The sequence below is a fragment of the Schistocerca americana genome, chromosome 4, assembly GCF_021461395.2.
Source record: "Schistocerca americana isolate TAMUIC-IGC-003095 chromosome 4, iqSchAmer2.1, whole genome shotgun sequence".
Taxonomy (NCBI): domain Eukaryota; kingdom Metazoa; phylum Arthropoda; class Insecta; order Orthoptera; family Acrididae; genus Schistocerca; species Schistocerca americana.
Window position 1 is genome coordinate 112,708,809 of NC_060122.1, and position 27,437 is coordinate 112,736,245.

The window sequence follows — 27,437 nt, forward strand, 5'->3', positions numbered from 1 at the left end:
TTATGACTTTTTCTCCTTACTTTACAGATTTATGTACACAGAGAAAATTTATTCTTAATGTCTTTTAGCATTAATTAAACGTTTGGGGATATTTTATTAGTTATTCAAAATGCAACATTTCAGGGTTCTCTTAACGCCTTTCAGACGGCGACAGTCTCTCAATGCAACACTGTAGTTGCTGCCGTTGACATAAAACAGTTTCGCTAACAGCACATGGTCACTTCTCAATGGCCATACTATTCACTCACCTTATGACGTGTCAAATGGTTGTCATACCGTCATACAAACAGTGCACAGCGCCAGATTCACACCTACTGGCCATAAGTGGAACTAATTTTTCATCAGCCTAAATCGGTTCCGCATTACCGCATTATCATATCCATCAAGTTTCTCTGCCATAAGACAATAGCAGCCCACATTGGATCTCCATGAACAGTCGCACTTTAATAGAAACCGCCTGGCGATAAAAGGTACTATAGTTACAGTGACTACAACCAACTGAAAACACAGTTAAAATATCGAGCTGTTGCAACATATCATTTACTGCCCACAGTTTTGTGCTCGTCCTGTTCCCTAGTGTCGTTCCTTGAGTCGGTTTCCCGTCCCTGCAGGCCACAGATCAGGAGCTGCAGGGCCATTACAAGGGTTGTGGCCGAGGCCTGCAAGGCTGGCTTAAGGGTCTGTGACGTCACTATGATGGCAGGTGTTTTCTAGCAAACTGAGGACAGAAATGTCAGAAGAAACCGGGAGTAGACTGCACTTTGCACAGAAGTATCATTAGTGTGGGCAGGAAACGGTCAACTGAGCGGCTTAGACGTAACACAGTTTTGGGGAGGGGTTTGGAGCCCGTGTGGGATGTAGGAGGCTAGTTTTGGGCTCCCTCGGGAGAAGGCGGTGTTTTGAAATGTAAATCGGCAGTCGTGTAGCAGCCATTACCGGTGAAGGAAAGAGATGGGCCCAGTGGGATGGAGGAGATGTATCATGTGTCCACTAACGACCACCTTACAACAAATGGAAACTTATAGTCACAGGAAAAGAGTGCACCGAGGTTACTCAGTGCTCAAATAGAGCTTAGGGAAAAGCAGTTCCTAGAACTGTTTAAGAATGCCCGCTAGACAGACCACATGGATACACTTTTGATCCATAACTAACCGATCTTGTCAAGCATTTGGCCTCCCCTCCGCAACTGTTATTTCTTGATTTTATTTGCATAATTTCTTCGGATTCTCGTTCCCTTATGCCTTTTACTTTGCACCTCCGTTTCGCCCTCCTCCTTCTCCTTGCCCCTTCCCTATTACGTTAGCTATGCAGTACTGTTATATGCTAATGTATGGTATTTAGTCTTAATATATCCGACTGATACATCCTACTGTGTTATAAATAATTAAGGTTAAAAGTAGATTTTAAGATGATAGGCTGTCTAACAACATGACGTTTGGAATGCTCTTGTTTTACCGTCGCAAATTGTTGAAGCACAAGTTAACTATGGACGTAATGTGGTCTCATCAGTTAGAGACATACAGTACTACAAGAAACAGTGTATAACTATTGAGTTAAAGTACCACAACAGACTAACAGACACAGCTCTGGCCTCCTAGTACCAAAGCCCATCGATACAACTTCTCACTACTCCTAGGTACATGTAGGGTGACAATCATTGTACTATATATGAAAAAAGAACGCAGCCACAACGTCGCATTACTGCCAAAGATTATGTGAGAATTTAAGCTGATCCGGTCCGTCTGATGGTGCACTGTTTGCATTGTTCGTTCCCCAATGGTGAGGCTGCGTTCCAAGGCGACGGGGCCCGTGTTCACACAGCTTGCATTATCGAGAACTTATTTTGTGAGCACGAGGATGAATTGTCTTATCTCCACTGGCCACGATCGTGATCGATATCGACCTCCATCATCGTTAACTGAACCTGCCCCTATTTTGCAGGAAGTATGGTATAAGATTCCCTTCAAAACCATACAGCGTCTGTGTCTATCCATTCTCAGACAGCTTGAAGCTGTTTTGTATGCCTACAGGTATCTACGATGCGTTAAGCGTAGTAATAATATATTGTGTTTTTCTGTTTCCATATTTTTGTCCACACCCCTCTACATCGTCGTCTTACTTTTCCCATGTGGTCTGTCTTCAGTTAAATGCCATGGTTCGCGTCTTAAATGTGCCTGTACATTTTACACATTATAAGCGTTAAAAGTAGACTGATATTTATCTTCTGCACATTGAAAATTTATATCTTACAAACCCATCAATCATAGTTTATTTACAACTTATCGGTCAAATGGAGCCTTCAAAATTACGCAACTCCCAATTCAGCTTAATTATTTCATACATTGTGCTCTGTTGTAATATATTAGGGTGGAGAATTATCCGCTGACAGTGTATACTTCTTTCAGTGAGAAAATAGTGAACCATAGGAATTTCTCGCTTTATCACATCCTAGTTTTGTGCTTACCCAAGAAAAAATGCCGATATTACACTGAAGAACCAAAGAAACTCGTGCACCTGCCTAATGTCGTGTAGGGCCCCACAAGCACGCAGAACTGCCGCAACACAACGTGGCATGGACTCGACTAATATCGGAAATGATGCTGGATGGAAGTGACACTATGCTTCTTCAGGGCTGCCCGTAAATCTGTAAGAATACGAGGGGTGATGATCTCTTTTGAACACCACGTTGCAAGATATCCAAGATATGCACAACAGTGTTCGTGACTGCGGAGTTTGGTGGCCAGCGAAAGTGTTTAAAGTCAGAAAAATGTTTCTGGAGCCACTCTGTCGTAATTCAGGACGTGTGTAGTGTCGTATTGTCCTACTGTAACTCCCAAGTCCGTCGGAACGCACAGTGGACATGAATGGATGCAGATGATGAGACAGGATGCTTACGTATGTGTGGTGTGCGTACTGTAAGACCTTCGGTACACACACCATCAGATTATTTGACTTGTCGTTCCAACGAAGTAGGCGAGTGTCAGCACTATGTCTCGTGGTCTTATCGTGGCTTGTTTATCTTCTGCCGTTAGGTCAGACGATAGAAATGGCACTTGCACGCTTAGAGTAGCAGATTGACGGTGACCCACTTTAAACAGAACTTGATTAATTTTCACACACATTTATTAAAATAATAACAAGCATAAAAATTACTTAACTTGGTTCTGGATGCTATTTAGAATTGAAAATCTGAAGTTCCTTTGGTATTGGTACGTTAATCTTTTTCTCACATATATCCCTGATACTTGACGAAAGTGGCTATACATTTATCTTCATGGTTATGTACAGGAATATGGTAATCTTATGGGGCGCAGACTGAAACTTGACTATAGACTGATACAGACAAATGTAGAACTCGTACAGACTGTTGCAGACAAATGTAGACTGGTACAGACTGGTGCAGACTGACTAATCAGAGGTCTGTACACTCGTTATAATACCTCACGCGTTCATGTATCACTGCGCGAGTGTGATCCGCGAGGAGAAAAAGTTCTATGTTAGCAGCAATCTCATTGGCTGCATTACATGTTAATACGCAGATCGGCGGAAGCAGAATTTGGTCCGTCCCTATGGCAGCGCCATCTCGTAGTGCGGAGACGGACGAGTGCTGCGCCGGCGCTGTTGGGCTTAGCCGGGCGCGCTCTAGCGGGAAAGTTGTGTACGCGCTGACTATGCGGAACTACGTACACAACAGTATGTGTCACTTGTCAGAGCACTCCAAATGCACACGCCCCACACCACTACAGAGAATCCGCCCGCTTGAACAGTCCCCTACTCACATGCAGGGTTTATGGATTCGTTGACTCCATATTCGTACACGTCCATCCTCTCGATACAATTTGAAACGACTCTTGTCCGACCATGGAATATGTTTCCAGTCATCAACAGTCCAATGCCGGTGTTGACGGTCCCAGGCAAAGCCTAAAACTTTGCATCGTGCAGTCATAAAGGGTACACGAGTGCTCCTTCGGCTCTGAAAGCCCATATCGATGATGTTTCATTGAATGCTTCGCACGTTGACACTTGTTGATGATCCTAGAATGAAATCTGCAGCAATTTGCGGATGAGTTGCACCTCCGTCACGTTAAACGATTCTCTTCACTCGTCGTTGGTTTCGTTCTTGCAGGATCTTTTTCCGGTCGCAGCGATTCCTGATATTCACGGTAAACTAGTGTAATGATTGTACGGGCAAATCCCCACTTCATCGGTACCTCGGAGATGCTGTTTCCCATCGCACGTGCGGCGACTACAACACCGCGTTCAGATGCACTAAAATCTTGATAAACTGCCATGGTAGGAGCAGTAAGTGATCTAACAACTGCGCCAGACACTTGTTGTCTTATATAGGCGTTCCCCACCCCAGCGCCATATTCTGTCCGTTTACATTTTTCTAAATTTGAATACCTCTCCTTGGTGCATCAGCGCAGTTAACCATTAAATCTGTCTTTGGTACATTACATCTCCTTTCCTTATGTTTAGAGTCACAGAAAACTCTGCACATACCCATTGTGGTAGCATCTTTTTGACGGGTATTACCCTCCAGAGACACATAATAGTAACGTAACCTGAAGTCGACCTGGAAGAATGTACTCTAATGGCAGATCGCAGATACGGTTTGTTGCCTCCTTGCATTTTTTTATATTCAGGAAATATTTTATTTATTTATCGCTTAAGTAAGCAAAGGACCTGGAATAACAATTGAGTGGAATGGACAGTGTCTTGAAATGAGCGTATAAGATAAACATCAACAAAAGCAGAACGAGGGTAATGGAATGTAGTCTAATTAAATCATGTGACGCTGAGGGTATTAGATTAGGAAATGGGACACTTAAAGTAGTAGACGAATTTTGCTATTTTGGAAGCAAAGTAACTGATGACGGCCGAATTAGAGAGAATATAAAATGTAGAGTGGCAATGGCAAGAAAAGCACTTCTGAAGAAAAGAAATTTGTTAACATTGAGTATAGATTTAAGTGTCAGGAAGTCTTTTCTAAAAGTATTTGTATGGACTGTAGCCATGCATGGACGATAAATAGTTTAGACAAGAAGAGAATAGTAGCTTTCTAAATATGGTCCTACCGAAGAATTCTGAAGATTAGATGATAAATCACATAACTAATGAGGAGGTACTGAATAGAATTGGGAAGAAGAGGAATTTGTGGCCCAACTTGACTAGAAGAAGAGATCGGTTGGTGGGACGCGTTCGGAGGCATCAAGGGATCACCAATTTTGTATTGGAGGGCAGCGTGGAGGGTAAAACACGTTGAGGGAGACCAAGAGATGAATTCACTAAGCATATTCAGAAGGATGTAGGTTGCAGTAGTTACTTGAACAGGATAGAGTAGCATGGAGAGCTGCATCGAACCAGTCTCTGGACTGAAGACCACAACAATAACAACTCTTACGTTCAGCAGGGCCCTGCGTGCCAGACCTGCTCCGTCACAGAACGAGTCAGAACATAGTCTACACAACAGTGATTGAAAAACATGTAAACAAAGGAATTAAAGGATCAAACAAAAAAATGCGATAGCGTATACTAATAAATAATACGTGACAGAGAGTAGTCCTCAACTACTGCGACAAATTCCTCTAGAAAGCAGAAGCAGTGAGCCACATGATAACTTTTGAATTTGGGTTCAAATACTCGGAGTTTATCACTATTTTTGTTTCGGTTGTCTTGGAAGTCCATTGAAAGCGAAACGCGCTGAACAGTGCACATCTTTCTTTAAACCGCTTAAGAAAGTGTTATAAAAGTGCATACCGTTCCTCCGTCTAGTGTTCGATGAATGAATTTTACAGTTTTTTCTGAACTGCCAAAATTATCGCTGACAAGTGAGTGTGCCGTGTTGAAAGATTTGGCACTCAGTGCACTCACAAAACGTTATGCCTCCCCACACCATGACACCAGGTCTACAAAACTATCACGTTCGACAATTTTCCTGATGGCATCACACGTCCACACGTCTCGCCGTGTGATGGTACGCCTGGAATCGCTACTGCGACTGGCTCTTCTCTCATTCGAGAAGAGCACGCCTATCGCTTGTTGCTGGTCCAGTGGCTATGCTGTTGGCACCGCTGCAAATCTTAGGACACGGTACGCTCATCGGTCAACGATGTTGCGACCCTGTCCTCTCCTTCCCGATGTGCTTCTGCTCGCGGGTGCATTCGGTCTTGACGTCGATCGCATGGATGGAAAGGCGCAGCCGCATCGAAAATCGAAAGCCGGAGAAGCTCTGGAAACGAGAGGATACTCGACGAATGGACTGACCTTCCCGTTCCTCGATTTAAATCCCGTCGAGCACGTATGTGATGGTTTGCGGATGAGGTAGAGCAACACGTCCAAATGCACCACCGACCATCCAGCAGGTGTCACGCACGGTGCTGGAGGAACGCAACACCCTAACACAAGAATTCCTTCTCTCGGTGCCATTTGTTCTCTTAATGCGTTTCTTGCCGTAGTTTCACATTACTACCCAATCACAGGTGATCACAGTTTGCAACTCTCATCTAACTTGGCAGTAACAGACATCTGAGATACTGACTGTGAATCGACATTTGTTATTTTGTAGCTCTATATTTGTTTTTAAAATTCGTTTTTGTCAGCCGCGATCTGTAGGATGTAGGTATCGTCCACCTTACTCTTTGTTGAGCCCGCATCTCGTGGTCGTGCGGTAGCGTTCTCGCTTCCCACGCCCGGGTTCCCGGGTTCGATTCCCGGCGGGGTCAGGGATTTTCTCTGCCTCGTGATGGCTGGGTGTTGTGTGATGTCCTTAGGTTAGTTAGGTTTAAGTAGTTCTAAGTTCTAGGGGACTGATGACCTAAGATGTTAAGTCCCATAGTGCTCAGAGCCAACCAACCAACTCTTTGTTGATGGTGTCTTGGAGTCACGTCTAATGTCGTCACATTAGGTTCAAAATGGTTCAAATGGCTCTGAGCTCTATGGGACTTAACTTCTAAGGTCATCAGTCCCCTAGAACTTAAACCTAACTAACCTAAGGACATCAGACACATCCATGCCCGAGGCAGGATTCGAACCTGCGACCGTAGCGGTCTCGCGATTCCAGACTGTAGCGCATAGAACCGCTCAGCTACCCTGGCCGGCTTCACATTAGGATCTATTAGTTTTCACAGGATTTACACAGTAATAGCTACCAATACATTTGGTGTTAGTCATGACACTCTACACCCACCATCGTGGAAAATAAGGATATCTCCCTGCTGGACCACACAGGGCACTGTAATACTGTATTTCACACCCAGAGGCGAATGATAAGTGTTAGCACTTTCCAAACACATTGTGATATGACATAGTAACTTTCCCACCATTCCGAAATATCTATACAGTTTTTAGATGGTGTCACATTCCATATTCATGTCTAACCGACATTATTTACCCCAACGATACTGCTCTTCCGATCGTTCGGGTACGTAGTGTCTCGAAAAAATAAATAATGGGAAATACTCTATAACCTATCAAAATTCTAGAAGACATTATTTAAAAAATAAAACTTTCCTATGATAAGTTGCATCATTGTATAAAATGATGTGTTTCACTCTTTAGTTACAGGTAACACGAATATGCATCAGATATAAGAGAGTACCAACGGCCCAGGTTGGTGATGTCTGGACATTGTCTTCAGAACTCGAATCCAGGAATTTCACATTCATAAAAAGTTCAGTAAACCGTCTCAGCAGTAAATCACAGTTGTGGGACATGGTTCTTCTTGGCAACTTTAGGTCTTGTTCCAATTTTTATTGATAAACGATTCATCGTGCCTGCTGTTACAACTGCAATGATTCATTAGTTATTTCACACATGTGCTGTCTCGGTTCCTATGAGCAATAATCTACGAATCTAGGAATGTAATTGCTTACATGGAAAACATAAATAACATGCATCTATTTTGTAGCAAGCTAATGAAAATTTTTAAGGCTTGTAAATAAATACTCTGTTGCTGAACTGCGTAATGTAATATCTTTGACTATAATAAATGTATTTAGCCATTTCCCACTCCAACCGCTTCCTGATCCACACACAGAAGCTGCAAATCATACGTCAATGCTGGCCATCCCATATAATGTTTCTCGACCGCAAACGACAGTCAGAAACTGACTCAGTACAGTCAGTGCCGTTTTGATTCGCAAGAGTTAGTAACACTAACTGCACAGTAGATTAGTATTATGAACCAAATTCAGAATAAAAACCTATTGAAGAAGTCCACACAATATTAAAATTGCTGATGCACATGAAGAATTGTACCTCAGATTAAATGTTTAAGATAATATAATCTTCACTGAGATAGGGTCTGCAGCTACGATGAATTTTTTAAATGTTTTTCTGATGCCTTCAACTGACATTATCTTTATTTTGTGTACGATTATATAATCTCGGCGTTAGGCTATTTTCGAGTGTATAAAACGGAAGATGCATTAGTATTAACATAAGAGTAAGTCATAGCCCAAGGTATACTAAGAGAATTGTAACTTACTTTATGGCCGATTTTTGAATGGTATACTATGTTATGTACGTCTTTGCTCCTACGACTGCATTTAATTGTCATAAAATAAATTAGAAATAGCTCTTCGTTATTTTAGGAGCATGTTACTTTTGAGCAGTTGTGGCAAACCTTTTATATGATGTCGAAGTTTTTAACGTATTTTCGCTAGGAAGATTACAATCATTTTACATAAATTCGTTGATTACGCTATACAGATATTTGTTTTCAGTTATATTTCATTATCGTTCATCATTTGTGTAAAATGACTGTATCTAACTTCTTTAAAAAAACTTGTAAATATTTGTTCTATTATTGTGGGAGAAGGTCATTTTTGAATAGTTGTTACAGAGATATTATATATGAAGTCGATCACAGTCATAAAGGTAAAGAAAGAAGGTACCTCCATGGGGAGATGGCACCACAGACTTACGCTGTAGCCGGCCGAAGTGGCCGTGCGGTTACAGGCGCTGCAGTCTGGAACCGCAAGACCGCTACGGTCGCAGGTTCGAATCCTGCCTTGGGCATGGATGTTTGTGATGTCCTTAGGTTAGTTAGGTTTAACTAGTTCTAAGTTCTAGGGGACTAATGACCACAGCAGTTGAGTCCCATAGTGCTCAGAGCCATTTGAACCATTTTTGAACTTACGCTGTACGTTGTTTTGAAGCCAGAGTGCATGGAGCCTGCCGCCATCTTAAATATCCCAAACCATTACCAGAGTACGGTTTACGATTGCTTCTTGTTCATTATTTCTGTCATGTGCATGCAACAAATGTTTTAAATACTAAGAATGATAGTGCTTACATGCATAACGTAGCGTCAGGAAAGTAATTTCGAACGTTTTTGTGTTCTTAAATACGCATTTGTCCCAATAATGCGACACATCTGATATCATTAATGTAGTTATTTTTTGTTGATACATTTCGAATAGCCAAGAAGAGAAGGAAGTGATGTGTAAAGGATGCTTTCGTAATCTATTTAAATTCACTCAAACGCTTAGACCCCATAAAATGGATATTTTGATTTAACATACACGTAAGTAAATTTTTTTTACTAATGATAGCAATATTTCTTACTTGTAACTCTGTCAGTTTTTCAGGAATAACCAAATATAGCACGGTTGGAATGTACGTCTACTTTGACCATCTGCTTGATTTTACTTCTGAGTTTCATTTTGAGGTTTTCAAAACATATAAGCCTATATCATTTTTAGTGATATACCAATAGTTAAGGTAGTTACAGTACTTCGTTTAGCTTCATACTCCATGTATCATTTGTATGATGAATCGTAATGATGTTGAACAAGTATTTACATATTGACATCTACATCTACATCTACATTTATACTCCGCAAGCCACCCAACGGTGTGTGGCGGAGGGCACTTTACGTGCCACTGTCATTACCTCCCTTTCCTGTTCCAGTCGCGTATGGTTCGCGGGAAGAACGACTGTCTGAAAGCCTCCGTGCGCGCTCTAATCTCTCTAATTTTACATTCGTGATCTCCTCGGGAGGTATAAGTAGGGGGAAGCAATATATTCGATACCTCATCCAGAAACGCACCCTCTCGAAACCTGGCGAGCAAGCTACACCGCGATGCAGAGCGCCTCTCTTGCAGAGTCTGCCACTTGAGTTTATTAAACATCTCCGTAACGCTATCACGGTTACCAAATAACCCTGTGACGAAACGCGCCGCTCTTCTTTGGATCTTCTCTATCTCCTCCGTCAAACAGATCTGGTACGGATCCCACACTGATGAGCAATACTCAAGTATTGCTCCTTGTAAATACTGTCTGCTTCTATGCTGATCATTTATTAGTTTTTCGATTTTTAATTAAAGAGAGACATATATTAGTAATTCAGTAATGGATAATCTTCTGCGGAATAGGAGGAGTTTGAAACATAACAGAAATTATGTGATTGACAGTAGTCTGAAACACTACTGTTATAAAAATCTGGAAATTTGTGGTAAGATCCTATGGGACCAAACTGCTGAGGTCATAGGTCCCTAAGCTTACACACTACTTAATCTAACTTAAACTGACTTACGCTGAGCACAACACACACACCCATGCCTGAGGGAGGACTCGAACCTCCGACGGAGGGAGCCGTGCGGACCGTGACAAGGCGCCTAGACCGCGCGGCTACCCCACGCGGCAAACTATTAGAATGGGAATGGCATACGAACGTGCGTTTTATCTCGTCGCTTATGCGCTTCGCGCTGTACGGAACCCTCCTGACTGCGAGAATATAAATTTAATTTAGCTGCGAGAATATAAATTGTCAATAAATTCAAATCAAACGAAAACTGCACGAATTTACGTAACACAAAAACTCAATCTAGTGCAACGCTGTTGATTTGAAATTGGCCCTGGTAATTACATAAAACTTGATCCACTTGAAAATAATGGTCCCTGTGCCTAATGAATGGTACCCCTGAAATAATAAAATTTCTTCCGTTTACTAGCGCAATGGTAGCGCTCTTTGCATTGCTCTATGTTAATAATGTAAATTGTGTAGTTAGCAAACAGCTATTGTACAACGCAGTTGGTTAGTAGGCCTATACATTTTAATTGAGAAAAACAGTTAATCAGAAATGACATGGATCTTGGAACTAGTACTGACTTGCGGTAAGTAACAATATGTCACTAACTTTAAAACTTGTATTTTGACTCTTTGAAAATTAACAATGCCCACGATTAACACATTCAATAAACTGATTATACATTCACAATTAGCTTTACAAAAATCATTGGACATTCGTGCTATACACTGTCTCAATCATCACTTATGAATACGCGCATTGCATTAGTAACAAAACAACTTTCTGTACCGTAATTATTTCCACCATACGCTGAGATTCCTTTTACAGTTAATAAACATCGTAGTACCTTGGAAATAAAAAAATCATTACTGCCCGTAGCAAGTAAGCATTTATCCTGCACACATCAGATACAACACGTTTTTACACTGAATACACTCCATCTAAAGTTACTCTAACACATTACCCATAATACCGCGAATCAGCGATCGCTGTTGGGCAGCGACGCTACTACAGGATCGATACTACATTTGACCATCCCTGCTTCAAAATAATATTTTCTTACAAAACTTGAAGCCGGCCGTTGTGGCCGAGCGTCTCTAGGCGCTTCAGTCCGGAACCGCGCGACTTCTACCGTGGCAGGTTCCAATCCCGCCTCGGGCATGGATGTGTATGATGTCCTTAGGTTAGTTAGGTTTAAGTAGTTCTAAGTTCTAGGGACTGATGACCTCAGATGTTAAGTCCCATAGTGCTCAGAGCAATTTTTACAAAGCTTGAATTAATTAATCCTATGTACATACTTTTCGAGTTGTCAAAGAGAAACGTTTTCAGTTTAGTTTCAAATTTTACTTTGCTGTCTGTCAGGCAATTTATATCAATGGGTAAGTGATCAAAACTTTTGGTTGCAGCACGGTGAACACCGGTTTGTGCTGCAGACAACCCTATTGTGACGCAATGAATGTCATTTTCTTCTTCCAGTGTTTTAAATATGTACATCACTGTTCCTGATGGAGCGGAATGGATTATTTACGACAAACCGCTGTGAAACGAATATGCTGCTGCTCACACGCCGAACAGGAGACACGCACAACGAAAAACGTGTTCAAATAAGTTTTCAGCCAAACCCTTCTTTAAAAGGGAAGCACTGCACTCATACACATTCATACAGTTATAGACACAAAACTCACACACGTATGACCGCTGTCTCCGTTTATTCTAGTCAGAATCTGCCCCAACAGTCAGCGCGATTACAAAGCTGTTTGTTGTGCGGAGACTATGGCGTTGATACAGTGTGTATCGGATATCGGAGCGTTTGTGATTTGGAAGGCAATTAAAGATGCAGGAAAGAGGAGAAAAAACGGACACTGAATAAAGTAAGCCTACTATAAAGTCAAATGATAGAAACAAAACCACTACAAGAAAAGTAAAGAGTGCAACCATAATTCTCGTGTACGAAACAAAATATTACTAGAATGGCACTTCTTACGAATGAAATGTGATTCCTTTAAATACTAAATTACGATCGGATCGATGTCCATACAAACGCTCTGTTCTCTGCCTTCTCTGAACCTATCTGTTAATGTTCGTGAGCATAACTCTAGATGGTCTCTCTCTCTAAGCATCTTGTACCTACTCCTCTGTCTTTATCCAACCCTCCCTGCAACATTGTCTCTGGTTTAATTTGGAACTGGCCGGCAGCAGGCGGGCGCTATTCCCATTACATTCCACGTCTTGTGAAGGAACAGAACGAGCTGAGGTCCATATAATAAATACACTACGATATTTTGCTTTTGGAAAGAGCATACTACCTGTTCCAAACCAGCACGACCGACCGACGTTAGTGGTACAGACGGTATTTTCATTCTACCGTACCTGATTGTAGGTACGAGCCTCATGCATTTGGGAGTGCTATGGTGATATAAAAGACGGTCAAGAAGAAGAAGAAAAAATGTATGGTTTATGCGTACTGGAGTTCTAGACAGAAGCATTTTGAAATGTTTTACTAGTGCTGTCAGTTCTAGAGTATTGTTCTGAAGGCTACATGGTTATGCACTTAAACATGCCTTAATGTTAAAATAAATAATAGTCGTGGAATATAATATTAACACCCCATCGCAATAAATATGTTTCCAACACCTGACATACATTTAGCCTGCAAGTTTTCTATCCCAGTCACTAGGGTGACAAATAGTAAGATGATGAAACTACACTACTGGCCATTAAAATTGCTACACCACGAAGATCACGTGCTACAGACGCGAAATTTAACCAACAGGAAGAAGATGCTGTGACATGCAAATGATAAGTTTTTCAGAGCAGCCACACAAGGCTGGCGCCGGTGGCGACACCTACAACGTGCTGATATGAGGAAAGTTTCCAACCGATTTCTCATACACAAACAGCAGTTGACCGGCGTTACCTGGTGAAACGTTGTTGTGGTGCCTCGTGTAAGGAGGTTAAATGCGTACCATCACGTTTCAGACTTTGATAAAGGTCGGATTGCAGACTATCGCGATTGCGATTTATCGTATCGCGACACTGCTGCTCTCGTTGGTCGAGATCCAATGACTGTTATCAGAATATGGAATCGGTGGGTTCAAGAGGGTAATACGGAACGCCGTACTGGATCCCAACGGCCTCGTATCACTAGCAGTCGAGATAACAGGCATCTTATCCGCATGGCTGTAACGGATCGTGCAGCCACGTCTCGATTCCTGTCAACAGATGGGGATGTTTGCAAGACAACAACCATCTGCACGAACAGTTCGACGACGTTTTTAGCAGCATGGGCTACCAGCTCGGAGACCATGGCTGCGGTGACCCTTGACGCTGCATCACAGACAGGAGTGCCTGCGATGGTGTACTCAACGACGAATCTAGGTGCACAAATGGCAAAACGTCATTTTTTCAGATGAATCCAGGTTCTGTTTACAGCATCATGATGGTCGCATCCGTGTTTGGCGACATCGCGGTGAACGCACATTGGAAGCGTGTATTCGTCATCGCCATACTGGCGTATCATCCGGCGTGATGGTTTGGGGTGCCATTGGTTACACGTCTCGGTCATCTCTTGTTGGCATTGACGGTACTTTGAACAGTGGACGTTACGTTTCAGATGTGTTACGACCCGTGGCTCTACCCTTCATTCGATCCCTGCGAAACCCTACATTTCACCAGGATAATGCACGACTGCATGTTGCAGGTCCTGTACGGGCCTTTCTGGATACAGAAAATGTTCGAATGCTGCCCTGGCCAGCACATTCCCCAGATCTCTCACCAATTGGAAACGTCTGGTCAATGGTGGCTGAGCAACTGGCTCGTCACAATACGCCCGTCACTGCTCCTGATGAACTGTGGTATCGTGTTGAAGCTGCATGGGCAGCTGTACCTGTACACGCCATCCAAGCTCTGTTTGACTCAACGCCCAGGCATATCAAGGCCGTTATTACGGCCAGTGGCCGTTGTTCTGGGTACTGATGTCTCTGGATCTATGCACCCAAATTGCGTGAAAATGTAATCACATGTCAGTTCTAGTATAATATATGTGTGCAATGAATACCCGTTTATCATCTGCATTTCTTCTTGGTGTAGCAATTTTAATGACCACTAGTGTACTACCTTCTACTCCAAAGAAAAAAAAAAGTGATACATGCACCAGATAGGTTCCTGGAGGTGTTTAGCGCCCACTGTTCGCATCCGGTTAAGGCGCAGAAATTGCACCATGTTCGCAGCAGTCCTATAAAATGATCGTCAGCAACGGAATATGAATGAAACATCTTATGAGGAAACAGGGAAATGCATACCACCTATATGCATACTTCAGACTGCTGCGGGATGTTACCACCATGGACGACGCATTTGATGTCAGTGGAGTGAGGGAGAAAGAGCGTTGGGTCCCCCGCCAAGGAACCGAGCACATAAAATAGCGTAATTGCGTTGTGTTTACAACAGAACAGCGTCAGCCCTCTAATCAAAAAAAGCGATCCATGTACGAGTGTGTTTTATCGACGGACTATAGATACGCAGCCGGCAGGAGTGGCCGAACGGTTCTGGGCGGTACAGTCTGGATCCGCGAGACAGCTACGGTCGCAGGTTCGAACCCTGCCTCGGGCATGGATGTGTGTGATGTCATTAGGTTAGTTAGGTTTAAGTAGTTCTAAGTTCTAGGGGACTGATGACCTCAGAATTTAAGTCCCATAGTGCTCAGAGCCATTTGAACCATTTGTAGATACGCTGGCTGGGTTGGGGGCTGTATTAGAGGTGGATGGTGTAAACAGTAATAGAAGACCACACCTGATAAGCAGTAAGATCATATACCTATGGAAAATCGAGGTAGCAACAGTAGGAGAAATCAGCTCTTCACTCAGTCCAGGTCCCCGTTGCAGCTCCCTATTCGTTGAAGTGAGAATCAAGTCAACATGCAGAACTGTTTCCAGACTTCGGCTTTCCATTATATCCTATGCATGTAGCATTCATTGAGCCTCATATACTTGCGAAACGAGAGTTACTATACTTCCAGCTATCTAATTTAATTACTTGCCTGCTTATCTCATCCAAAATGCATGTATGTAGAGCATCAGAAAGAGCGAAATTCTCAGGATTTCTTAGTAAGTTGACGAATACTACCTGTATAAAATCAAACCACACCTGGTTATGTTAACATTATGAGTATATACACATCAAAAAATGTGGGAAAATGACATAAAATCGGGGCCTAGTACCGTGGAGACTAGCAGGTAGGTGTCGGCTGGCATTTCTTCAGAGAAGGTGGCTGATAACAGAGTACTAACTGAGCGAGAGTGCTTTGCGCCCTCCTATTTATACACTCCTGGAAATGGAAAAAAGAACACATTGACACCGGTGTGTCAGACCCACCATACTTGCTCCGGACACTGCGAGAGGGCTGTACAAGCAATGATCACACGCACGGCACAGCGGACACACCAGGAACCGCGGTGTTGGCCGTCGAATGGCGCTAGCTGCGCAGCATTTGTGCACCGCCGCCGTGAGTGTCAGCCAGTTTGCCGTGGCATACGGAGCTCCAACGCAGTCTTTAACACTGGTAGCATGCCGCGACAGCGTGGACGTGAACCGTATGTGCAGTTGACGGACTTTGAGCGAGGGCGTATAGTGGGCATGCGGGAGGCCGGGTGGACGTACCGCCGAATTGCTCAACACGTGGGGCGTGAGGTATCAACAGTACATCGATGTTGTCGCCAGTGGTCGGCGGAAGGTGCACGTGCCCGTCGACCTGGGACCGGACCGCAGCGACGCACGGATGCACGCCAAGACCGTAGGATCCTACACAGTGCCGTAGGGGACCGCACCGCCACTTCCCAGCATATTAGGGACACTGTTGCTCCTGGGGTATCGGCGAGGACCATTCGCAACCGTCTCCATGAAGCTGGGCTGCGGTCCCGCACACCGTTAGGCCGTCTTCCGCTCACGCCCCAACATCGTGCAGCCCGCCTCCAGTGGTGTCGCGACAGGCGTGAATGGAGGGACGAATGGAGACGTGTCGTCTTCAGCGATGAGAGTCGCTTCTGCCTTGGTGCCAATGATGGTCGTATGCGTGTTTGGCGCCGTGCAGGTGAGCGCCACAATCAGGACTGCATACGACCGAGGCACACAGGGCCAACACCCGGCATCATGGTGTGGGGAGCGATCTCCTACACTGGCCGTACACCACTGGTGATCGTCGAGGGGACACTGAATAGTGCACGGTACATCCAAACCGTCATCGAACCCATCGTTCTACCATTCCTAGACCGGCAAGGGAACTTGCTGTTCCAACAGGACAATGCACGTCCGCATGTATCCCGTGCCACCCAACGTGCTCTAGAAGGTGTAAGTCAACTACCCTGGCCAGCAAGATCTCCGGATCTGTCCCCCATTGAGCATGTTTGGGACCGGATGAAGCGTCGTCTCACGCGGTCTGCACGTCCAGCACGAACGCTGGTCCAACTGAGGCGCCAGGTGGAAATGGAATGGCAAGCCGTTCCACAGGACTACATCCAGCATCTCTACGATCGTTTCCATGGGAGAATAGCAGCCTGCATTGCTGCGAAAGGTGGATATACACTGTACTAGTGCCGACATTGTGCATGCTCTGTTGCCTGTGTCTATGTGCCTGTGGTTCTGTCAGTGTGATCATGTGATGTATCTGACCCCAGGAATGTGTCAATAAAGTTTCCCCTTCCTGGGACAATGAATTCACGGTGATCTTATTTCAATTTCCAGGAGTGTATGACCTGTTGCCTGTTGCCCCCCCGGAAGACTACCGCGACCATTTTCGTGTTTGTTACTCGGCACCGAGAAGTCGGCCCGAGGTTTCTCTCATTTACACAATGCGACTGCGTATCCAGGCTGGCTGCCGGCGCTCAATCGAGACCTCAGAATACTTGAAACTAACCAGCTCGAGTGTTAGTTAAAATATCAGTTAATAATATTGAGGTTTACCACCCCCCCCCCCCCCCCCCCCCGTCCCCAGGAAAATTTTATAAACTTGGTCGTCAGAGATGATAAAATTTCTACCTTTCTTTTTGTGCCTTCAGAAGTCCTTGTTTACTTTGATTAGCCAAAGAATGCATAGGTTACATTTTGCGTTTTTACATGGTACTTATACACGAATCTTCAGTCCTTGGTATTTATAGAACCTTATTAGCTGTTATACCTTGACATTTTTACATACATTTTTCTTCATAGCATCATATTGTTTGTCTTTTTGTTTGATACATTCTTTCCACTACATTAAGTCTCAGAATTGGGTGTCCTTTTATATTATATCTGTTTTTACACACTAAATTTTTGTGCCACATTTTTTTAATATATACACATTCTACTGTAGTCATCTTATTTGCTATTTGTATGATTACTTATTGCTTGTTGGTGTGGAGTATTGGAGACTCCCATAGTGCTCAGAGCCATCTGAACTATTTTTTTCGTTCTTTCAAATGGTTCAAATGGCTCTGAGCTGTATAGGACTTAACATCTGAGGTCATCAGTCCCCTAGACTTAGAACCACTTAAACCTAACTGACCTATTACACACATCCATGCCTGAGGCAGGATTCGAACCTGCGACCACAGCAGCAGCGCGATTCCGGACTGAAGCACTTAGAACCGCTCTGTCACAGCGGCCGGCTCTCTCGATCTTTACTACTGCGTTTATCGACTGATTAAATACGGATAATGATTCTCTGACAATGGTTACCTGCTCCTTTGATAACCGTAGCAGTTCTCTCTGTTGCTCTTCTAATGTATAAATTTTAGCCTTAAAAAGGAGGCATCATCCTCGTCTAACGTTCCTAACAATACTTTACTAGCTTCACCAATAAAGTTTAAAATTCCCAGTTTCGAATGTCTCTGTTCGAGGCTGGGTAATTGTCCTACGGACTCTAGAGCTTCTACTATTTTCTCCAACATGCCAATCGACTGCTTGTTGTGTGTGCTCACACTGTGTCGTACTTAGCCTAACCGCTTGCAGTCTTGCCTTGGTAATATGAGAATTTGCCCACTTCTGATACTCCTGGCGAGGCCTCTTGGCCAGGTGGGCCTTTAACCACTGCTGCTATTTCTGGTGACGCATCTTGGTACAGTGAGCCTTTGCACACTGCTGCATCTCCTGGTGACACCTCTTGGTAAGGTGGGTCTCTGCCCATTGCTGCTACTCCTGGTGACACCCCTTCATAAGGCAGGCCTGCGCCCACTGCTACTACTCCTGGTGACACCTCTTGGTAAGGCAGGCCTGCACCCACTGCTGCTACTCCTGGTGACAACTCTTGGTAAGGCAGGCCTGTGCCCACTGCTGCTACTCCTTGTGACACCTCTTGGTAAGGCAGGCCTGTGCCCACTGCTGCTACTCCTGGTGTCACCTCTTGGTAAGGTGGGTCTCTGCCCATTGCTGCTACTCCTGGTGACACCCCTTCGTAAGGCAGGCCTATGCCCACGACTGCTACTCCTGGTGACACCTCTTGGTAAGGCAGGCCTGTGCCCACTGCTGCTACTCCTGGTGACACCTCTTGGTAAGTCAGGCCTGTGCCCACTGCTGCTACTCCTGGTGACACCTCTTGGTAAGGCAGGCCTGTGCCCACTGCGGCTACTCCTGGTGACACCTCTTGGTAAGGCAGGCCTGTGCCCACTGCTGCTACTCCTGGTGACACCTCTTGGTAAGGCAGGCCTGTGCCCACTGCTGCTACTCCTGGTGACACCTCTTGGTAAGGCAGGCCTGCGCCCACTGCTGCTACTCCTTGTGACACCTCTTGGTAAGGCAGGCCTGCGCCCACTGCTGCTACTCCTGGTGACACCTCTTGGTAAGGCAGGCCTGTGCCCACTGCTGCTACTCCTGGTGACACCTCTTGGTAAGGCAGGCCTGTGCCCACTGCTGCTACTCCTGGTGACACCTCTTGGTAAGGCAGGCCTGTGCCCACTGCTGCTACTCCTGGTGACACCTCTTGGTAAGGTAGGCCTGCGCCCACTGCTGCTACTCCTTGTGACACCTCTTGGTAAGGCAGGCCTGCGCCCACTGCTGCTACTCCTGGTGACACCTCTTGGTAAGGCAGGCCTGTGCCCACTGCTGCTACTCCTGGTGACACCTCTTGGTAAGGCAGGCCTGTGCCCACTGCTGCTACTCCTGGTGACACCTCTTGGTAAGGCAGGCCTGTGCCCACTGCTGCTACTCCTGGTGACAACTCTTGGTAAGGCAGACCTGTGCCCACTGCTGCTACTCCTTGTGACACCCCTTGGTAAGGCACGCCTGCGCCCACTGCTGCTACTCCTGGTGACACCTCTTGGTAAGGCAGGCCTGTGCCCATTGCTGCTACTCCTGGTGACACCTCTTGGTAAGGCAGGCCTGTGCCCACTGCTGCTACTCCTGGTGACACCTCTTGGTAAGGCAGGCCTGGTGACGGAAATCAGGTACTATTCACAAGAACTACATGTACAAGTAAGAAAAGGGTAATTCCTCTGGCACTAACTAGCCTAGCCCCATGTGATTCCCCTAAGTTCTATCTCCATAGGTCGCTACTGCAGCTGTGAACTCATTGTAAGTTCGACGGACGAAGCCCAGTGAGATGGAGACTAGCAGCTAGGTGCTGATAAAACACAGCAACTTAGTACTAACTGTGAGAGAGTGCTTTTGCACCCTCCTATTTATATGACGCTTCCCTTGGCCTGTTGCCCGCAGAAGACTACCGCGACCTTCCTCGTGTTTATTACTCGGCACCGAGGAGTAGGCCCGAGGTTTCTCACATTTACACAGTGCGACTGCGTATCCAGGCTGGCTGCCGGTGCTCAATCGAGACTACAGAATACTTGTAATTAACCAACTCGAGTGTTTACTACATGCCTCAATAGGAAACATAGCGAAGAGAAACGACATGGGTTCTAGGCGCTACAGTTTGGAACCGCGCGACCGCTACGGTCCCAGGTTCGAATCCTGCCTCGGGCATGGATGTATGTGATGTCCTTAGGTTAGTTAAGTTTAAGTAGTTCTAAGTTCTAGGGGACTGATGACCTCAGCAGTCAAGTCCCATAGCGCTCAGAACATTTTTTTTTTTTTTTTTTTTTTGTGAAACGACATGAATATTTTCGATATTTGATACATTGAGTTACTACCCACGTTCTGCTGCATGAAAAAGCACATGAAGAAACAGTAACGTCTTACGAGGGAGTGGGCACCATAGTCAATAGACAAAGGAGACGTAACAGTCTTGTCGCTACTTACAGTAGCACCGCCACGGCCCCATGCAGCCTTTCTCTTGCACACAGAAGTCATGGTCTGATGTTAGATAGTTTTGCTCATCTGTAGGATAATATAGCAATTTCGTCCTAACACCACGGTTCTAGAGTATACTTTCCACACACTATTAAGGCAGGTATGTGTGACATCAGTTCACTCTCCTACAGAATGTGCTAGGGAATGGCTTAAGTCTTACATTGATTTTTCTCCTTAGTACTTATGGAATAACACTGCCTGTGAGAATCTCGTAATATCTATATTCGACTGCACATGTGAGAACACTGTCGTGGATTGGGATACATATGTTTCGCCTGCTTTAATATAACACCTCTGTGTAATACACCAGCATTGTTGAAGTATGTGTTACGAAAGCCCACTTAGTGTACCAAGGGAGGGGGACAACTAAAACTGAATGCAGACAGAGCATAATTTTTAAGCTTTTCTCAACCTTGAGTGTCTGGGTACCCTCAATCCATCTCAATTCCCTGCATTTCATGGTATTTTTTCTCTAATTTTATGTATTTTCAATAAATTTACGTACATTTGCAAACTTTTCGCGATTTTACATATTTCGTCCTGTTTCTCTCAATTTTACGTATTTCCAATCGATTTGTCGTAATTATATCAGGTTTTCGTCGATTTTTACCGATTTTATGTAATTTTTAATATTTTTTGGCGGTTTCCTTCTGTATATGGTCACACTGCTGACGTACCCATGCCTTGTTTGATTTTATACGAGGATATTTGCGTGTCTCCTACATCTACTACTAAAAAATTCTAAGAATTTGCCTCTTCCCGGTGATCTACATCCACGTATTTTGGATAGGACTATCACGGAAAGTATAGTAAAACTCACTTTGTACCTAGATGAGGCTCAACGAGTGTTTCTGATGATGGATACATTGGAAACTCATAGTCTGGAAACAATTCCGTGTACTGCTGCGATACATCGGAGAGCTTGTCTGATATTGTGATGTCCGTCGTGTGTATTATGTGAAGAAATTTCGTTCATTTTACGTGCATGTGTAAAGAAACGTTATGTTTTAAGCATTTCTTTGCAGATTACCACTATTGTGATTATTTTGTGTCATAATAGTTTCTCATTAGTTTGAACTAATTAAAAAACAAAAACAATATGAATGTAAAACGAAAAATAACATTTTAAGACATAAAACTAAAATAAGTATACTTTATTAATGTATGTTGAAAATACTTCGACAGCACATTGTGTACAGCTTATTTTCCTGAAACAGTATTTCAGAAACCACCTGTGTTGCAATGGATGGATGTGGCGTGAAAGCTTCTTTGATTTATGTCGGAGCAAAAGTTTTCATTTTTCAAAATTAATTAATGGTGGTGAGGTACTTTGCAAAATTTCTAAATATCACAAAAGTTGATTATACAGCTTTCAAGAACGTTAATTACATTTAAGCATCCATATGAAACACAAATGTTTGCGTATCATAGCTTATAAAATGTTCGCTCTAAGCTTGATATGTGAAATTACCTTTTGGGGCGTATCGTACTACTTAAAAGTGACACTGAGCAGAATGAAAAAATACGTACTGCGTTATTTTGAACCTTCTACATACCCCCTTCCAAATCCCCCCCCCCCCCCCCCTCAAGTTTCATCAAGATAGTTTATATACAATTGGGAACGTTCCCTTGTACTGAGTTGGTTCCTGATGGCATTTTCGATTACAGGGCGAAAAACAGCATCGAACGTAGAAGGGACAATATGGACATGTTGTTTGTAGGTTCATTACCTATGGTGCAGGAAATCGTTGAAATGGATAGTGGTTTGAGATTCTGTGGGTGTAAACCCTTAACAGTTTTTAAATACTTTCATTGTAGCCAAAGGTATTACATTACAGGAATGAATAAGGAATAGACTATTTATTTACAGTCCATAACATTAGCCTTGTACAAACAAGGTGCATTTTGTCGATGTTTTCCACATCAGAAAATACATATATATATTAGTTGGTGATTGGTTATAGTAATTACATCAGCACGTGTTTGAAATATATTGATGAATTACTGCAATCTGATGAAAGCATACGTAACAGCAGAAGTGAAGCATAGCTTGTCAATAAAACCGGGAACAAGACCTAAAGTTCTGGAGCAAAAACGCTACCCACAACTGGTATTTAGCGGTGAATTCCTGGTTTCGATTCCTGAAGAAAATGTCCAGACATGACCGGGGCCGTTGGCACACTCATGTCTGTTGCACATTCTGGTTACCTGTAACGAAAGAACGACACACATAATTTCGTGCAGTGATGCAACCTATCTTCAGAAAGATTTATTTTTTAAGAGTGTTCTGCTAGAATTTTAATATCTTATTCAGTCTTTCTCAAAACGTATTGTTTCGAGACACGACATACTCTCATTGGTTGTTATGTATTGTTTGAATTGGAGCAGCGCTCTCGGTGGAGTAAATAATTTCGGTTGAACATAGATAAGTGCTGTGACAGCGTGTATAAACATTACAAATGTTTCAGAATATACATATACATCTACATGAGCATCTACATAGATACCCCGCAAGCCACCGTATGGTGGGTGACGGGGGCGACCCCGTACCACTACTTGTCATTTCCTTTCTTGTTCCACTCGCAAATAGAGCGAGGCAAAAACGAATGTCTGCATGCCTCCATATGAGCCCTGATTTCTCGTATCTTCGTGGTCCTTACGCGCAATGTATATGGAGGCAGTGAAAACGTTCGGCAGTCACTTTCAAATGCTGGTTCTCTAAGTTTTCTCAACAGGGTTTCTCGCCTTCCGTCCAGGGATTCCCATTCTAGTTTCTGAAGCGTCTCCGTAGTATTAATGTGTTGTTCAAACCTACCGGTAACAAATCTAGCAGCCCACCTCTGAATTGCTTCGATGTCTTCCTGCAATCCGACCCGTCACGGATCCCAAACACTCGAGCAGTACTCAAAAATAAGTTTCACCAGTGCCCTACATACGGTCTTCTTTCCTAAAATTCTCCGAATAAACCGAATTCGACGATTCGCCTTCCCTACCACAGTTTTCACATGCTTGTTCCATCTTATGTCGCTTTGCAACGTTACGCTGAAATATTCGAACGACTTGACTGTGTTAAGGAGGACACTTTTAATATTGTATCCAAACATTACAGGTTTGTTCTTCCTATTCATCAGCATTTACATTTTTCCACATTTAGAACTAGTTGCCATTCATCATACCAACTGGAAATTTTGTGACAGAATACTGGAAATTCACAGTGCTGCACCACAATTTACTTGTGAAGTAGTAATATTGATCGTTCGTCCGCTGTGTGTGTCTTTTACTGTTACCCTGGTCTTTATGGTCTAGCAGGCAGTTGTCCACACGATTTATTGGCCACAAGAGACGCATTACGGAAGATATCTTTATTTTCCATGAGGGTGGATATAGAGCGAGGTCAGTAGTACCAGTGGTACCGACGGCTGCCACTGTGTAAAGTCTGTGCAGATGATTAGTTTCTAATGCGACTTGTTCTAAGACCCCATAAACATAGAGTAATGGTGGGCGAAAACCAGATTATGTAGATCGGAGCTGCCGAAAACCAAATGCAAGTGTCAAAAGGAACAGTTCCCGGTCAGTACCTCAAATGTCTGTTACTGCTATGGCGGATAAGAGTTGCGAATTCCGATCAGCTGCGATTGGTTAGCAATCCGAAGTTGCGTTAAGAAACGCGTTAATACACTGAAGAGCCAAAGATACTGGTACACCTGCCTAATATCATGTAGGAGCCCCGCGAGCACGCAGAACTGCCGTAACACGGCGTGGCACGCCTCGACTAATGTCTGAAGTAGTGCTGGACCCCACGAATTCTGCAGGGCTATCCACAAACCCGTAGGAGTACAAGGGCTCGAGATCTCTTCTGAACAGCACGTCGTAAGGCATCTCAGATATGCTTAATAACATTCATGTCTGGAGATTTTGGTGGCCAGCAGAACTGTTTAAACTCAGAAGAGTGTTCCTCAAGCCACTCTGTAGCAATTCTGGACGTGTGGAGTGTCGCACTGTTCTGTTGGAATTGCCCAAGTTCGTCGGAATGCACAATGGACATTAATGGATGCAGGTGATCAGACAGGATGCTTACGCACGTGTCACCTGTCAGACGTATCAGGGGTCCCGTGTCACTCCAACTGCACACGCCCCACCAGTTTACAGAGCCTCCACCAGCTTGAACAGTGCCCTGCTGACATGCAGGGTCCATGGATTCATGAGGTTGTCACCATACCCGTACAAGTCCGTCCGCTCGATACAATCTGAAAGGGGACTCGTCCTACCAGGCAACATGTTTCCAGTCACCAACAGTCCAACGTCTGTGTCGACGGGCCCAGGCGAGGCGTAAGGCTTTATGTCGCGCTGTCGTCAAGGGTACACTAGTGGGCCTTCGGCTCCGAAAGCCCGTATCGACGATGTTTCATTGAATGGTTCGCACGCTGACACTTGTTGATGGCCCAGCATTGAAATCTGCAGCAATTTGCGGAAGGGTTGCACTCAGTCGTTCTCGCGGCATCTTTATCAGGCCGCAGTGATGTCGGAGAGCTGATGTTTTACCGGATTCCTGATATTCACTCGTGAAATGATCGCAAGGGAAAGTCCCCACTTCATCGCTACCTGGAAGATGCTGCGTCCCATAGCTCGTGCAGTGACAATAACACCACGTTCAAACTCGCTTAAATCTTGATAACCTGTCATTGTAGCAGCAGTAACCTATCTAACAACTGCGCCAGAGACTTGTTGTCTTACATAGGCGTTGCCGATCGCAGCGCCGTTTTCTGCCTGTTATTTGAATACGCATGCCCGTACCAATTTCTTTGGCGCTTCGGTGTAGATGAGAAATGGTGCAAAGAGAACTGAAAGTGAACCGAAACTGCTCAAGAGGTCTTTCGCATTCACGTTCTTCTCAACATCCTGTGACATTAATGGAGGATGTCGCTATAGAAAAGAATAGCACTATTATAGTGTGCTATGTTATCAAAATTGATATTGGTCTCACCCTCCAATGTCACTCAGCGGTGAGGCCATTGTCAATATTGATAGTTTCTGTAGCCAGCAACAGATGGCAACATTTGTCTCTAAGCTTTAACATTTGAGCGTTAGCCCATTTTCGCGCATATGACTTCAGTTAAACTAACGACGTTCCGAGCGCTGTATTACTGGCTGTATACATTGCAGGATGCTGAAACATCATAGGTATGCATGTGCGCTCTCTGAGTATGCGGAAAATATAATAGTTCCACTTTTCGCCACCACGTGAAAGTATGGCGTTGTAGGCAGTCAGAATGTGGTGTTAGTGCAGGAAAAAGAGAGGGGCGATTAAACATGATAAAGGTGCTTCTGGCACGTTTATTTTTATTAGGATACGGTGGCGAGTTAGAACTTGTGTTCTCTATGGTCTGCATGCTGAACCAGCAACACAGTATGGTCGACAGTTGTTCACAGCATATCCAGTATAATTAGAGCGATATGTGGTCGAATGCTATTCTTCAGATCAGGAGACGTCCGGATACATCACTGATACACACGATTTTTCAGATCTCCAAATAACCAGAAGTCGCAAGTATTTAAGTCGGAGGAACTGGAAGGCAACACATCCTGAAATTGCCTAGGAATAAAGTGTTAGTTACAGAAATCCACTGGAAACGTTTCATGTATATGTCAGTCTTTATTGCATATTGACATGCAGGACATTCGCAGTCCACGCCAAAGAGCTAGTCTGCCAAGAGAACCGGATGACAAACTTAGATATTTTGGAAACATTAACAAGCTTTCATATCACTAGCACCAGTATTCCTCAAAAATGTGTATGGAACACTTGCTTTCTTAGTTGTTGTGGTTTTGAGTCTTTAATAGAAATTCGAACTCCTTAATGTCATAATTGCCACATGTTAGATCGAAACTTATCAATTTCCACCTGCTCTGCTATTTGTGCAGCCCCCACTGATACATTCTCTGACAGCTTGAGGATACTGTACGAAGTATCATCAAGTTGAGACAACTAAAGATCTATATCGCTAGCGCAAGTCGGCTGTTTAGTCTTGAAACACGATTTAAGCCTTCCTGGAGACAGAATAACAAGATGTATTCGTGAACATGTGTGAATTGTACTCTGCAATATGTATTGCTATGAGCAAATTTGATCTCTGGTGGACATAAATAGTAAGATAACGTTTGTTCTGGCATATTTTGTTTGTGCAGGTTGCGTATATTCAGGGGCAAGCGTACATTCAGCGGTAAACTTGATTATGACCTCCTACATCTCTGCTTAATCTATTGTTAAGCTATTTGGTTTATGACCACCTAGGGGTTGATTTATGACCACTATAGGGATAATTTGTCCTGAGGAACCAACACCTCCCCATCGTCAATAAAAGCACACTTTTGATTGCAAATTAATTTACTCATTAATGGAATTTATGTATTATTTACCCCCTCTCCCTGTTGGTAATCCTCAAGCCCTCTCCTCCCCTCCCCCACTTCCACCTCATATCACAGGCCAAGATGTTCCTTGCACCCTCTCCACCCATCATGCAGACCAGGCACTGGTAGTCAGACAGTCCTTTTGTTCTCAGATTTCCAGCACTATGGAAATGTGTGCCAGATGGAACAAAGGCATTCCAGAAGAACTAGATGACATCTGT

At 44.0% G+C, this 27,437-nt stretch overlaps 1 protein-coding gene across 1 annotated transcript; it reads right to left on the minus strand.

The window, feature by feature from the left end:
- Positions 1-18,505: 18,505 nt before the first annotated feature.
- On the minus strand, positions 18,506-19,846 carry LOC124613290 (elastin-like). The gene has a single exon (XM_047141985.1). It carries the CDS (start codon positions 19,844-19,846, stop codon positions 18,506-18,508), a length of 1,341 nt encoding a protein of 446 aa, XP_046997941.1.
- Between the last annotated feature and the right edge of the window lie 7,591 nt (positions 19,847-27,437).